The following is a 14,386-nucleotide window of genomic DNA, read 5'->3' on the forward strand; positions in this document are numbered from 1 at the left end:
CATCAGGCTCTGAGCCACTCCAGCACTGCCCAAGCCAGCCTCAGAACCGGAGGAGGGTCTCACCACCGCGAACCTGGTGCTGCCGGTGCGGGCATGGATACTCCTTGCTGTTTTCTACTGTTTTATTTCCCCCCTATCACACTGGAAACGTGACACAGCCCTTTTCCGGCGTGTTTGTGATGTTGAACGTGACATACCAGAAGAAAAAAGAAAGGCCTGCTTGTTCACTGGCAATGGGAAAGGAGTTCAATCGTCTACGCTAATTTTGGTATAAAAAGAGTATAACATGCCGCCATGCCGCTTCATGTTCTGCTGCTCTGTTTCAGTGTGTCTGGTGACACTTTAAATGCAAATGAGCTGCTGCACTCCAGATTTCGGGCCTTACAAAGAATAGAGTTTGGTGCGGCCCACCGGCCGTTTATATGCATTGACTGTACTTAAGTTCTGTCCCTCCCAATCTGCATTTTCACATCACAGAACTGTGACAATCCAATTGTCTTTGTGGTGTTGTAGCGCTGTGACATCCCAAATCAGAGTGTTGGGCTAACACTATTTTGGGGAAAGCAGCATTATGGCATCTCCTTCCATCCGCCTCGTTATTGCCCTCGAGGAAGCAGAATCTGAAAGTTTATTTCTGTATGCACACAGTGTAAGAGTTATGTCAACTTATTAACAAGTTATTTTCATTTGCATAGATATTGATCGTTAATCTTCATGCTTTTGTGCTGTTCCACAGTTTCACACCACTACCATTAAAATCACCTAAAGTCATTTGTCATACTTTTTGGGAGAGTGTTTAGCTCACTTTATCGCTATGTACGCCTATGTGTGGTGAGAGTAGAAGAGTGAAAAAGTTAACTTCACTGCAAGACCATCATGTGGCCTGGAAATCCTGAATCACTGCTGAGAGCAAGGGTGTTTGGCAGCCCAAGCCCCAGCGAGTAACTCGACTTGGGAGCAGGACGGGTTCACCCAGGCCCCAGTGAGCGGTGCGACCTGGAGGAAGCACTAGAACGCAGTATCTGCATCATGGCGAGTGGCCAGCGAGTCCATCAAGTCGTCCAACAGGTCCATCAGGTCCAATGAGGCCATCAATGATGCACCCTATGCCCAACAGCTCGACTTGGGATGGGTTATTGTGGGAGAGTCTGTCTCAGGGGAGCTCACAAACCTACTGTGTACACATGCAAGACCACCATCCTAGAAAGGGCGGCCCAGGTTCCTCCGACCGTATGGAAGTAGCATCTATGTGAAAGAGAAGTAACAACACCGTTTGGGAATGCAGGGAAACTCATCTTCAACCTTTGAAAACCTTCCTCAACAACATGAACGAAGAGTTCTTCAAGGACGACCCTAACAGTTGGGTTGCCCCTCCTCCCATTGGCCTAGACAGCGTCTACCCAACAATCAGTACCAAGCCCTCAACCGTCTTATGTCGCTCCATAAAACTCTGATAGAGAAGCCAGAAATGAAGGACCACTTAATGGACTTCATGAGAAGATCCTTTTTGGTACGGCACTTCTACATGGATGACAGGTTGGAATCATTCGCCAATGCAACAGAGGCCGTCGCCGTGCTAAAAATAACTCAAGACATGTTGGCCCAGTCCAACCTCAGACCTCACAAAATAGCATCCAACAACCACGATGTCATGAGAGCTTTCCCAGGAGAAGTCCTCGCTAAAGGCCTTCAAGTCCTCGACTTCAGTCAAGATCCCCCCACAATGAAACACAGTCTGGGGCTTGGATAGGACCCGTCCACAGACGCCTTCACCTTTCATGTAGCAGTCAATGAAAGGCCCTTCACACGACATGGTGTGCTGTCAACCATCAACAGTTTATCCGACCATTCACGGCAGCACTATTCTGAGAGAACTTCCACGGCTGGTGATGAATTGGACACTGAGTGGCTAAGGTGGAGGAACTCACTGCAAGATCTTCGGGGTTTGGAGATTCCCAGGCTATACACATCACCGCCAACCTCTGGAGCTCAGAGAAAAATAAATGTGTATCCTCTGCAGCGTGTCCACTAAGGCAATTGGTGCGGTTGCACACCTCAAGGTGACAAATGCAGAAGGACAGAGCGTGTATTTCTCCGATAGCAAAGTGGTGTTAGGCTTCATGTTGAATAAGTCAAGACGATTCTATGTTTACGTCTGTAGTTTCTTGATGGGTGTGATGTTTTGAAGAATGAAGGAGTGACCGCTGACGCTGACTTGATTAAAATAATAGTTTTATTACACAAATCAGCATCATACCAGACTTGCCTAGGACGGCCTGGGAGAGAACAGGAGCCGGATATATTCTCTGCCAAGTGACGCTCTGCACTCGCTTTTAGAGCTGTACAGAGCTAACATACCACATCTGGTTCCAACCCATAGGTGCCCGCTCAGCCTCTGTCTTGTCATAAATCTAAACACTTCCTCCTCTGGTCAAGCTGGAAGAATCAACACAATTCCCTTTCCCAGAGGGCCTCTGAATAGACCCTTGTTGTTTTCGTTCTCCGTATGAAATAGAGGCAATAAATCTACAGTAACATACGTTACTATTATTCCCGCACTATATCTCAGCTTTGGGAGCTCAGTGACCTATTCGCCTCAAACCTTCCAGACACCTCACGTCCACAACTGAGTCCAGCGCATATGACGGTCCACATAAGCAAGCCAATAGTCACACGGATCTGCTACAAGAGCTGTCAGTTAGCTCTCTCCTCTCGGCTAAACTTTCTTCCTCACCGAGACACAAGAGAGTCAACCACCCAACGAAGGCTACGACCTAATTAATCCTGGAGCCGAGGTGGAGTTGCGTCCTGAGGTTACTGTCTGTGTCGGGCGTCTTCCAGTCAGGCTTGGCAGCGTGCGTTTTGAGCGCGTCTCTGGTTGGAGACCTCTCTCAAGAGCCGTGACCCGGCTCTCACACATCGCTCACTCCCTCACCCAGGCATCTAAAAACAGCCCTTGCCACGGCCGGCGCGCCTGCAGCAAGCTTCTTTCCAAAAAGAAGTTTGACCAGACAGATCAAGACCATCGTTCTCAGTGTTCAAAGTCTACATCACAAAAACTCTGACGACCCAATCGGCTTTGTGGCAAATCAGAGCATCGGACTAACACCACGTTGGGGAAAGGCATTTCCTTCCATGCGCCTCGTTATATGCCCTTGAGGAAGGAGAATCGGTACGTTTATTTGTGTATGCACACAGTGTAAGAGTTATGACAACTTATTAAAAAGTAAGGTGCATTTGCATGGAGATTGTGTTTCACACCGCTACCCTCAAAAACACCTAAGGTCAGCTCCTGTCTTGGGTACTTTTTGGGAGAGTGTTTAGCTCTACGTACACCCACGTGTGGTGAGGGCACAAGAATATATAAATATAATTCTTCTATGTCACTGGTTATGCTGGTTATAAGACAATACATGCTTTCACTTTGTCTCTGTGTTGCTGTCTCAGTTTGTTGTTGACCTATGAAACCTATGGTGAAGTTTGGATTTTGTGTAGCGTGTGTGTGCAATGTGCAGTGCGTGTGAGTGTGCGAGAGGGTGCACAGGTGCATTTTCATTTGGCTCAAAAATGAGTGAATCGTTACATAATACCAGTGCATAATACAAAATAGCTCAATGCCCAAATATTAAAAATGCTGACGGTAAGTTTAATCTTAATGATTTAGTTAGTGAGTAAGTGAGTTGCGGACGATCAAAGTTCAACGTACTGTATTTGAGAGCCGCGAAGACAAAATCAAAATTGAAAAACAGATATTGACTAACAGAGAAGAAAAGTGGTATTGTCAGGGGTAAATTAAAAATAGAATTAAAAAGAACGTATGATAGAAGATCATATCATGACATTACAACCTTTACATTATTGCGAAACCATTTTTTTCAGAGGGTTCGGCTATTGTGAGTATTTCATTTTGTGCATTTTTTCTTGTTACGCGGTGTTCCAAATGTTGAAATAGTTTCATACACATCTCTCGCCTTTGTTTTTACCGCCGTGTTTCATGTGTTTTTCCACCAAAGAAGCGGCAGCGTATTGTGAAGCCTCCGCTTCTCTTGGCGCCGCACATGTGACTCCTTCACAAGGCCAGCTGATAAATACGTTGTCACGGTTTCCAACTTTCAAAACACAGCTCGGCACTCTCTCACTCCCGCCATTCTCTGGCTGGGGCGTGCAAAGGTGCAAGTGTAATTCTTGCAGGTCCGACGGATCGCACGACCACATGAACCAAAGGCCAAGTCTATCGGAAGACGGATCGGAAGTCCATAAATTTCTGGGGTTTGAAGTATTTTTATCGAGAAAGTAAACCATGGAATATATTCGAATGAAAATATCAGTCTTTCTGTGACAGAAAAACGGTGGAAGAAGTACTCGGATCCTCTACTTAAAAGTAAAATACTAAAAGAAAAACACAAATACCGTCACACAAAATGACTGTAGTAGAAGTTAAAGGACCACATAGACATTTCCTGTTCTGTAAAAGTACATGAGTACTTGCTGTTAAATGCACGCAAACTATAACAAGTATTATATTCACTGCCCTTATAGAACAGAGCACAAAATACAATACTATTTTTCCAGATGTGTGCTCATGCAGATTTTAAAATAAATAGTATACGTGGTTTCATAATATTGTACAAGGATATGGACCTAATGAGTCATTGATGAGCACTTTGCGCCATGATATTAATAAAGCACAGCTAATATCATGTACTTTTTTGTCCACTATCTACTGTTCATTCCTCCTTCCTGCTGGCAGGTGTACGGTACCCAGGGTGAAGCAGACGCTGCTAAAATGGATTCCTGTTCTCTCCTGGCTGCCTCGCTACTCTATCAGAGAGAATGCAGTTGGGGATTTCATCTCGGGCATCAGCGTGGGCATCATGCATCTGCCGCAAGGTCTGCGCAAATATTTGCTTCAAAGGACCAACACAGTATAAAGCAAACACCTAGTTAACTTGTTTTACCAACATGCACGTGGGCGGAGGGGGTCCATCCGGTCCAGAAAACACAAAACGTGAATGTGAATGAAAAACTAAAATGCAAACTCCCACATGTGTGACGTGTTTATTGTATCATTCATAATCCATTTTGAGAAGGTCCTGACACGCAATGTTGCTGCATCAGCAATCCATGTGGATGAATGTAATTATGGAAAACATCCAGTATGATAGAACAATGTGAAACACATCGTTTCAAACAGTGAGCCGTTCATATTTTTGATATTCTGTTATGGCAATTACAGCATCATTTCACTGAATTCAGTTCATATGAAGACTTTTGCTGAAAATCTTTTGAGGTGATATTAAGGTCATGTAGATTAAGAAGGATATCAAATAGATAAGAGGGGAATATGAAGGAATTAACATTTAATAAAACCTTCTCAATTCCTAACCTTATCCAGGACAGCCCTTGTGTCCTCTCTGTATGTTTTACATGCACTTCCTTCGCTAACCTTGTGCTGCCCCTTAAAGGAATGGCATACGCCCTCCTGGCGTCTCTGCCCCCAGTGTTTGGCCTCTACACGTCCCTCTTCCCTGTGCTGGTCTATTTCATCTTCGGCACCTCCAGGCACGTCTCCATAGGTGAGGTGATGATGGGCGTTAAACCAAAAGAGAGAGGTGGATTCGGGTTGGATCCCACCTGAGGTAGATGTGTGTGTGTGTGTGTGTAGGCAATTCAGCGTCAACATTTTTTCAAACTTTCTTCTGTGCGCATCCAGGTACATTTGCCGTGATCAGCATCATGATCGGCGGTGTGACAGAGAAACTGGCGCCCGACGGCGACTTTGAGTTCCTAAATGGAACCAACGGAACAGGCGACGTGGACATTGAGGCGCAGGACGCCTCCAGGGTGCAGATAGCCTGTGCCATCACCATTCTGACAGGAATATTTCAGGTGTGTGTGTGTGTGTGTGTGTGTGTGTGTGTGTGTGTGTGTGTGTGTGTGTGTGTGTGTGTGTGTGTGTGTGTGTGTGTGTGTGGGTGTGTTCCTCCCTTTCCTCAGGTGGAGACGGTGTCTGACGTCTCTTGTCTCGTCTCGTCTTCCCGTCTCCAGATCCTGCTGGGTTTGGTGAGATTTGGCTTTGTGGTCACCTACCTGTCGGAGCCTCTGGTGCGTGGCTACACCACAGCGGCAGCTTGCCACGTCACCATCTCCCAGCTCAAGTACATTTTTGGAGTGAAGTCCAGACGCTTCTCTGGGCCCCTGTCCCAAGTTTACGTGAGTGCATTTTACACTCATAATAGTACACGTATATCAACACATCTAGTATTTTATGTGCAAGGATTATACCTACAGCTTCGTTGATACTGTCCAAGAAGTATGTGAATAACTACCACTAAGAATCAGAATATTCAGCATCTGATTTGGATTATTCTCCACCTTGATCTCAAAAGTCTTGCACACAGCATCACCTCCCATCGTGCATCTATTTTAAACAGCAAATACCTAGTTGTGCCTTCCAACACACAGCCCAGCGGTCCAGACTCCAGGGGTTTAAGAAGTACCGTAACCACCATCATTCTGACAAGTGCAATTATACGTAGCTCTACTGTGCCAAGTGCAATATTCAGGCCAGTGCAGTGGATATAGGGGCAGTGACCTCACTCTTCTTGTTGTAGTGATGTTTGGTGTTGATGTTTTACTTTAGATGAGATTGTGTAATAGATTAGATACTTTATTCATCCCCGAAGGGAAATTGTAGAAGCAGATGCTGTGATCACAGCATCACATATCAAAACAAATAGACAATTACAGTCACAAAATCAATCACAAATCTTTTTAATATACAATATATTGGCATTATAAAATAAATAATGAACCTAAAACTAAACAATTAACAACAACAGTAAATCTCTGTATCAATATTTTGAAATGTAAAGCAGTACACTGTACATGGATGCATACTTAATTACTTTATACTTACTTACTTTATTTGTATGACAATGTATGTTCAACCTTCATTTACTGTCTGTGTTTTTATTTTCTGTATTGCACAGTTGTATTTGAATAGAGCCGTTGTGATGCAAAACAAATGGCGGAGAAATATGATGATATGAAATAATGAAAAAATGGCCTAATTGTTGGACTGAAATGGAAGTATATTATAATAGTAAGTTCAATTCCATGTTTTTTTTTTAATTTATTCGTCCCTCCCTCCACCCAGATCATGGTGGACCTGTGCTCCCGGCTTCCTAAGACCAACGTGGCGGAGCTGGCGGTCAGCCTGGTGGCTCTCTGCGTTCTCGTCGTGGTCAAGGAGCTCAACGCCTGCTACAGCAAGAAGCTCCCGATGCCCATTCCCATAGAGCTCGTGGTTGTACGTTATTGCTTTTTAGAATTCTCTATTATCCTTTCCTTTTTCTTTTCCAGAATCGCTTTATTCGGCCAGGTACATTTTCATATACAGGGAATTTGTCGTGGTATGGATTGATCCATTGCTGTTCAGACAATTTGCATTAAAAAAACAGTAAAAAAAAAGAAAAGTACAGAAAAGTGCAAATATGTTATATAAGGAATAAACTAAATGTTATTCCATGCACAGGATATCATTATGAAAAGGCTATGGCTGGGGTCAAGTGTCAAGTATGGTTGCTAGTGTTGGCATAAATGGGATATTCTGTACAGGACGAGTGGATACCAATGGATGGAGTATAAATTATTACTGCGGTATTACAAAATTATTACAGTGTCTAAAGTCATTACATTTGGTGTCGATGTCTAAAGTTATTGGTTTTACAATACTATTACAATATAACCCCAACAGGGGGCATCATATCCCCACAGTAGGGAAGTCCAGCTGACTCCAACGTGTACGCAGAGGGGACACGTTTATGGACGGAGTACGTCGGAGCAGAGGGCAGGATGCTTAATGTCCCCTGCAGCTCTGCCGCCAACTTCTCCCGATGCCATAAAAACAATGAGTCACGCGATGCATCACAAAGGATTCTCTTCTCCCACAGATAATAGCAGCGACCGTCATCTCCTATTTTGCCGGCCTCAATGCTAGATACGGGATCGATGTGGTGGGAGAGATACCCAGTGGGTGAGTAGACCGTAGACCTAACACGACCCGCTGGCGCACAGGGGGCTGATAGCGGAAGACACACATGATGTTCTGCGCAGTTTAAACAAGAAAAACCGAACCTGCGCCAGGGTCAACCGTGTGTGCTTCATCGTGTGAACGTGGTGACGTGGTGTAGAGAGCGATCTGTCATTTGGAATTCATTTAAAACTACCAAAACGATGAAAAGTTATACTACGTGAAGTATGACTGAGTATCAGGTGGGGGGGGATCAGGCGTTCTCGGCACTCTGGAAAGCGACGGGACGGGAGTACAAACAGAATGACGGGCTGTGATAATAAAGGCTTTTGAATCCTGCTTTTTTTTTTTTTGTACTCCCCCGCCCGTTTCCTTGTGCCAATAATCCCCATCGTGATCTGCTTTTGGACTTTTCCTCTTTTCGCTTATGTTTATCCCCCCGTGGCTCTATGAGCACCTATTATCGTGTTTTTCCTGCAGACGTCTCACGCCACAGCTCGCCCAGTGCTTCTCCTCCGCTATAACAGGACATTGTGGACATAGTTGCTGAGCTATAGGCCTTTAGTCGACCTCTTCGGTAGATTATACGGTCGTCAGGCACAAGCAGCAGCAGCTTTTTGACCCGTAAACACCATTAAACCTAAAAGATTTGACCTCCCAGGGCTCAAAACGGAGTTTAAGACTTGGATGAGGAAAGGTTAATCAGGTTGACCTTTTTCCTTCTTTTAATCTTCCGTCATGTCAAAAGGGGTTTGACTCTTGAGGGCCCCGGGAAGGCCCCCAGGGGTTCTGAATTGCTCATTAAAAATGCTAAAATATCCATTAATCCTTGTTTAACTCTCATGTTAGTCTCTCCCTTCCGCTGTCTCTTTTGCTCTACCTTCTCTCCTTTTTACGCCGATATCACAGGCTCCAGGCTCCCCGCGTCCCGGACGTGAATTTGTTTTCCGAGGTCGTCGGCGATGCCTTTGCAATTGCCATCGTGGGCTACGCCATAAACATTTCCCTGAGCAAGACCTTTGCCCTGAAGCATGGCTACAAGGTGGACAGCAATCAGGTGAGGATAGGGGCAGAAATGGCTGTGTTTAGTGGGATGGGTCACCTGTCACCTTGGGAGGAAGAGAATTTACATATCACTTGAAATCTCTTGATTTGAGCGCCATCAGATGGTTTTAAAACGACAAGGTCACCACACTTCTATTTTTTCAAGTAACGATTCAAAATGTCAAAAAAGGCCCAAGTGTCAATGAGCTTGGTGCTCAAAAATTGCAATTAACATATAAAACAGTAATTCAAGCCTAATCTATATACAAGTTGATTGTGCTCTATTGTAAAATTCAGTTACACCCCTTTTGTGCCAAGCCCACAATTTCTTTCTAAATTGTACTTTACGCATACGCATACGTGCAAAAATGCACACACACACACACACACACACACTTATTCACACTCCGTATGCTTGCAAACTTGTGCAACAGCATGGAAGCACAAGACCTTTCTTTCATGATGTTCCACGACCAAACAGGCCTGAGACAAATCTGCTTCTAATATTAGACGGCGCCCGCCGCTCCGCGCCTTCGCACGTGGTCATGCGGCGACTTGGGTGGAAGAATGTGCTCTTGTTTACCTGGAAATAGTCGCACGCAACAAACGGCCGCAAAGACTCACGGGAACACGTCTATCCTGGGTCCCGGACAGTCTCGATGTTCTGCACGGTTTCTCTCTCTCTCTCTCTCTCTCTCTCTCTCTCTCTCTCTCTCTCTCCAGAGACCCATACTGTGAATGTTCTTCTCCTTTGCCTGTTCTTCAGGCCATACCCTGGCCTAATATTAGACTCCATTCTCTAATGTGTGCCACAACATTTTTCTCAAGCTGCCATGGCGATGGGAAATGTTCTTATCCTCCCGAGAATATCTGCAAACAGTTACGGAAACGCAAATAACCTGGGATGGTTTCGGCCTTTTAATAGTCTCTTCTCGCACTCAGAATCTCCTTCCGTCCGGGAGTCTCTCTACCTGCTCCGCTCCACGCTCTTTAAAGGAAAGCCTTCATTTTGGAGCCTTGGGTGTCATTCCCCGGTTGACGACACCGGTGATCGAAAAATAAGGCTCTAGTTTAAAACGTGCTGGAGTTTCCCTTTAATGTGAAAGCACAAAGGTTTTTTTGGTTTTTTTTGCTTACTAATTACTAATTCGCGAGACGCACCCTGGCAGACACAGCGGCTGAACACAAAGCCTCTTAGAGCCGGGAACTGTTAAATGTTTCATGCCCGACACGCTCTGTCCTAACCAGTGGAAATAAATGTGCTGGAAGCTGCACGGAGCTGAGGAGCCGAGCAGTCGGCGCGGTAGAGTTAATGAACAGTGCTGTTAATAACCAGTAATTATATTATGTCGTGTGTGTGCGTCTGTCTGTCTGTCTGTCTGTCTGTCTGTGCAGGAGCTGGTGGCCCTCGGTCTCAGTAACAGCATTGGGGCGTTCTTTCAGTGCTATTGTGTGACATCCTCTTTGTCTCGCAGCCTCATCCAGGAGAGCACAGGGGGCAAGACCCAAGTAAAATGAAAAAGCATGCTCACGCCCATGCACACAAGCGCACACGTGCACACACACACACACACACACACGTAAAAAAATATTACAGAAAAACACTGAATCGTATACAAATTTAACTTTGTACGTCTCCTTATCAGGATGGGACTTGGTTGTTCAGAACGTTTCTTTGTGTGTGTGTGTGTGTGTGTGTGTGTGTGTGTGTGTGTGTGTGTGCGCGTGTGTGGTCAGGTTGCCGGAGTGGTTTCGTCGATCATCGTACTGATCACCGTTTTGAAAATTGGCTCTCTCTTTGAGAATCTCCCCAAGGTACTGTACCTCTCTCCTCCTGAACCACTCTTCATCTCATCTTCACAATACCCCCCTTGGCACAAAATGTCATTACTAATGGGCCTGTGTGTGTGTGTGTATGTGTGTGTGTGTGTGTGTGTGTGTGTGTGTGTGTGTGTGTCTGTGTGTGTTCCCAGGCTGTCTTGTCCACAATAGTGTATGTGAATCTGAAAGGAATGTATAAGCAGTTCCTTGACGTGGGCGTCCTCTGGAAAAAGAACAAGGTCGACCTGGTAGGACTATGCTAATCCTCTTAAAATACTGCTGTAAACATTGTGCGTACTACTTGATAATCATGCGTCACCATGCTTTTTCGAACCATTTCACCGTCCCTTCAGCTGGTGTGGCTGGTCACGTTCACATCCACCATCCTGTTCAACCTGGACCTGGGTCTGGCCATGTCCGTCGCCTTCTCCTTGCTCACTCTAATCTTCAGAACGCAGCTGTGAGCGCACGCCACAGACACTCAAAGAGCAATGCATCTAAATTTGTCCGCGCATCCAAATTTCACCTATTTGTCCGTATCTTACAGACCGCGCTACTCCATTTTGGGCCAAGTACGCAACACTGAGTTGTACTTGGACGTAGATACCTACGAGGAGGTGAGGATCCATTTTCATATTGTTTTCGATTTAGGAATGAAACTCGGAACGAAGAAACCCTAGAGAGTCCCTAAAATACGCGGGGAGCTCTGTTTACAAAGCAATCGACTTCGAGGAGAGGTGAAAAGCGAGAGGGGGCCTAAGCTCGACCACCCCCCTTTATTGTCATGCTTTTAACGACGCTTCCCCCGCAGGCCAAGGAGATTCCCGGCATCACCGTCTTCTGTTCGTCGGCTACGATCTGCTACACCAACGCGGAGCTGTACTTGGAGGCGCTCCAGGAGAAGGTGCGTGTCTGCCTGCACGTACGTATCGAATAACAAGATAAAAATCCCAGACCGCGGCCTGTAACCCACTTTTTATTGTCATTTTCCGCTTCACCCGCCGCCCCTCGGCTCCGTCAAGAGCGGGCTAGACATTGGAAAGCTGCTGACGGAGAAGAAGAGAGGCGTCGACAGGCAGAAACGCCGAGAGAAGAAAGAGAAAAAGAAGGCAGAGGAGGAAGCAAAGAAACAAGTACAACCTCGTGAAAAAAACACCTGCCCAGATCCCCCAGACAATAAAAAATCAGCTACGACAGTTTGACAAGCCACAGATATTGTAACTCCCATGTTGATTTTCGCTGACCCTTCGCCAGGGAGGCCTGACCGGCGAGGCGCCCCATCCCGACCTCTCTCTCAAAGAGCTGGAGAACCGGCAATGGCCGGATGGGACGGAGGCGGGCGGCCGGGGCAGCAACAATGGAGAGGTGAACCAGGCTTACGAGCCGGACGCAGAAACAAGTTGCCACGGCGATGAAAACGCCACCCGGGCGTGCTGCGATGCCGTTGGAGGGACGGGGAACCACAGCATCATCTTGGACCTCTCCGCGACCAGCTTTGTGGACACGGTGGCTGTCAAGACCTTAAAAAATGTACGTGACCGAATACTGGTACATTCCCGCTCGTGTGTGTGTGAGTATGAAAATAAATGTTACGACGGCCCAGAGGATCCTCAAATACTGAAAGAAACTGAGGTGTGAGACGGCTGCGTTTGTGCATGTGTGTGGACGCATGACTGGTACACCCGCACAGAGAACTCCGACTGAGGTCCATCCAAGAGTTCCACACACTTCGTGCCCAATTTTTGTGTTTACAGCTCAGTGCACAATGCTGGTCTGAGAGGCCCGAAGGAGCCTCGAGGATGAGGTGGTTGGAGAGAGAGCGGGGAACATGAACTTTTAAACCTGTTAAAGCATACTCAGAAACCGGCTTCCAGGATACGGATTATTTTTAGCCCGCCCTCATTCTGTCTTCATCTATTTGACATTGCATGTTACTAAAACTTGATGGTAGTCAAACCTTGAAAGAAAGCCTTTCAAGTCAAATAGGCCTAGGGGATTTTTTTAGAGGGCAAAGTTTGAACTATATATATATGTATACATACATACACACACACACACACACACACTATATATAAATAGGGTACGAGTACTTTCTTAAAGATCCATTCAAGCTCCAGTCTTCCATGTGCACCTAAAACTTGTGAATTTATGGAAATTCCATTTATTTTCTATCAAGATCAGGCCGACAGATGTGTTTTTTTCTAACCTTTTTCCTGTGAATCTGCGCAGATATTCAGAGATTTTGGAGAAATCGATGTGGCCATCTATTTAGCCAGATGCCAAGGTGAGAACTCGCCAGACAAAACAGAAAACCCCACCCTTGTCCTTAACACCCAAGTCAAGGTGCAGAGGCTTTGATAAGTGAGGGACAAATCCTAACCTTGTATTAAATAACCCAAACCTCCATGGATCATGGCATGGTCCTTATTTTGTGACTCATAAGTGATAAGTCTGTGTGTGTGTGTGTGTGTGTGTGTGTGTGACACTAGTCTGCGTGGTGGAGCAGTTGGAGAGGGCAGACTTCTTCTCTGAGTCCGTCACAAAGAACAGATTGTTCGCCACCGTCCACGACGCTGTGCTCGGCATTCTCAAGAGGCAGGAAGCTCCGGACGCAGACACCTACGACTACATCCTGGTCAGTCCATCCGCCCCTCGACCTTCCCGGAGAAATGGTGTTTTTTTTTTCTTCGTTCAAACGTTTCCTGAATTTCCTCTTGTTTTTCCAGGACGTTCCCTACATCACCAAGATGTGACCAACAGGGGTCAGAGCATCCCTCCATCCTCCCCGCCCTCCTCCTCTCAGAACTGCTGGCTAATGCTTCTCTCCCCATTGGCTGTCGTTGTCTCCTCCCCCACATTGTGGGGGAGTGAAGCAGATGACATACTGGTTGGTTGCCATAGAGACAGCCAGAACCGTTGCTCTGGCAACCGGCCTTTTATCATATTGTCTAATGAGATAGCAAGCAATACGTCACTGCGGCTCTTTCACTCTGTGTGTGGCGTGAGAGAGGCAGGGCGGGCGGGGCTAAGTAGGAGAATGTTGCACTAGACTAATATGAATCTTTATTTATAGCATGTGGGAGAGCAGAGTGAGAGGTCGACTGTGAGGGAAAGCTGAGACTAGTGCGAGAGGTGTTGTCAACAGGATGGTGATATGGGATCTGCGGGAATCTGGGTTCCACTCCCTCTTTACCCGAATCATGACGGCAAATTGGTACTCTCGGCGAGAGAAGCCACCATGTCCCCTCTTGGTCGATTCACCTGTGACGCAAGAGGCCGCTGCCACCGCCGGCGTCCTTCGCCGTCGTCCGTAAGGTCCCAGTAATAAAATATATCCCATGACTTGCAGCAAAAACAAAGCCTGCAAGACTAAACCTCAACGTGTACGTTATATAACTGCAAACAAAAGATTAACACGGATGGCACATTTAAGGTCATGCACGCCTGATGCCTCTTATAGCCAGATGAAAAATCTGCTTTCATGCA

At 46.2% G+C, this 14,386-nt stretch overlaps 1 protein-coding gene across 1 annotated transcript; it reads left to right on the forward strand.

The window, feature by feature from the left end:
- The first annotated feature begins 3,126 nt into the window (after positions 1-3,126).
- On the forward strand, positions 3,127-13,940 carry LOC307240793 (solute carrier family 26 member 6-like). Its single transcript, XM_080014655.1, has 19 exons — positions 3,127-3,172; positions 4,751-4,890; positions 5,466-5,576; positions 5,714-5,889; positions 6,049-6,213; positions 7,160-7,312; positions 7,956-8,038; positions 8,945-9,092; positions 10,475-10,588; positions 10,817-10,894; positions 11,053-11,148; positions 11,254-11,360; positions 11,448-11,517; positions 11,712-11,804; positions 11,923-12,033; positions 12,155-12,430; positions 13,130-13,184; positions 13,390-13,535; positions 13,627-13,940. The coding sequence occupies exons 1-19, from the start codon at positions 3,150-3,152 to the stop codon at positions 13,651-13,653; spliced, it is 2,172 nt and encodes a 723-aa protein (XP_079870781.1). The 5' UTR covers positions 3,127-3,149; the 3' UTR covers positions 13,654-13,940.
- Positions 13,941-14,386: the final 446 nt, after the last annotated feature.

This window comes from Zeus faber (genome assembly GCF_960531495.2).
Source record: "Zeus faber genome assembly, chromosome: 15".
In the NCBI taxonomy this organism is placed as follows: domain Eukaryota; kingdom Metazoa; phylum Chordata; class Actinopteri; order Zeiformes; family Zeidae; genus Zeus; species Zeus faber.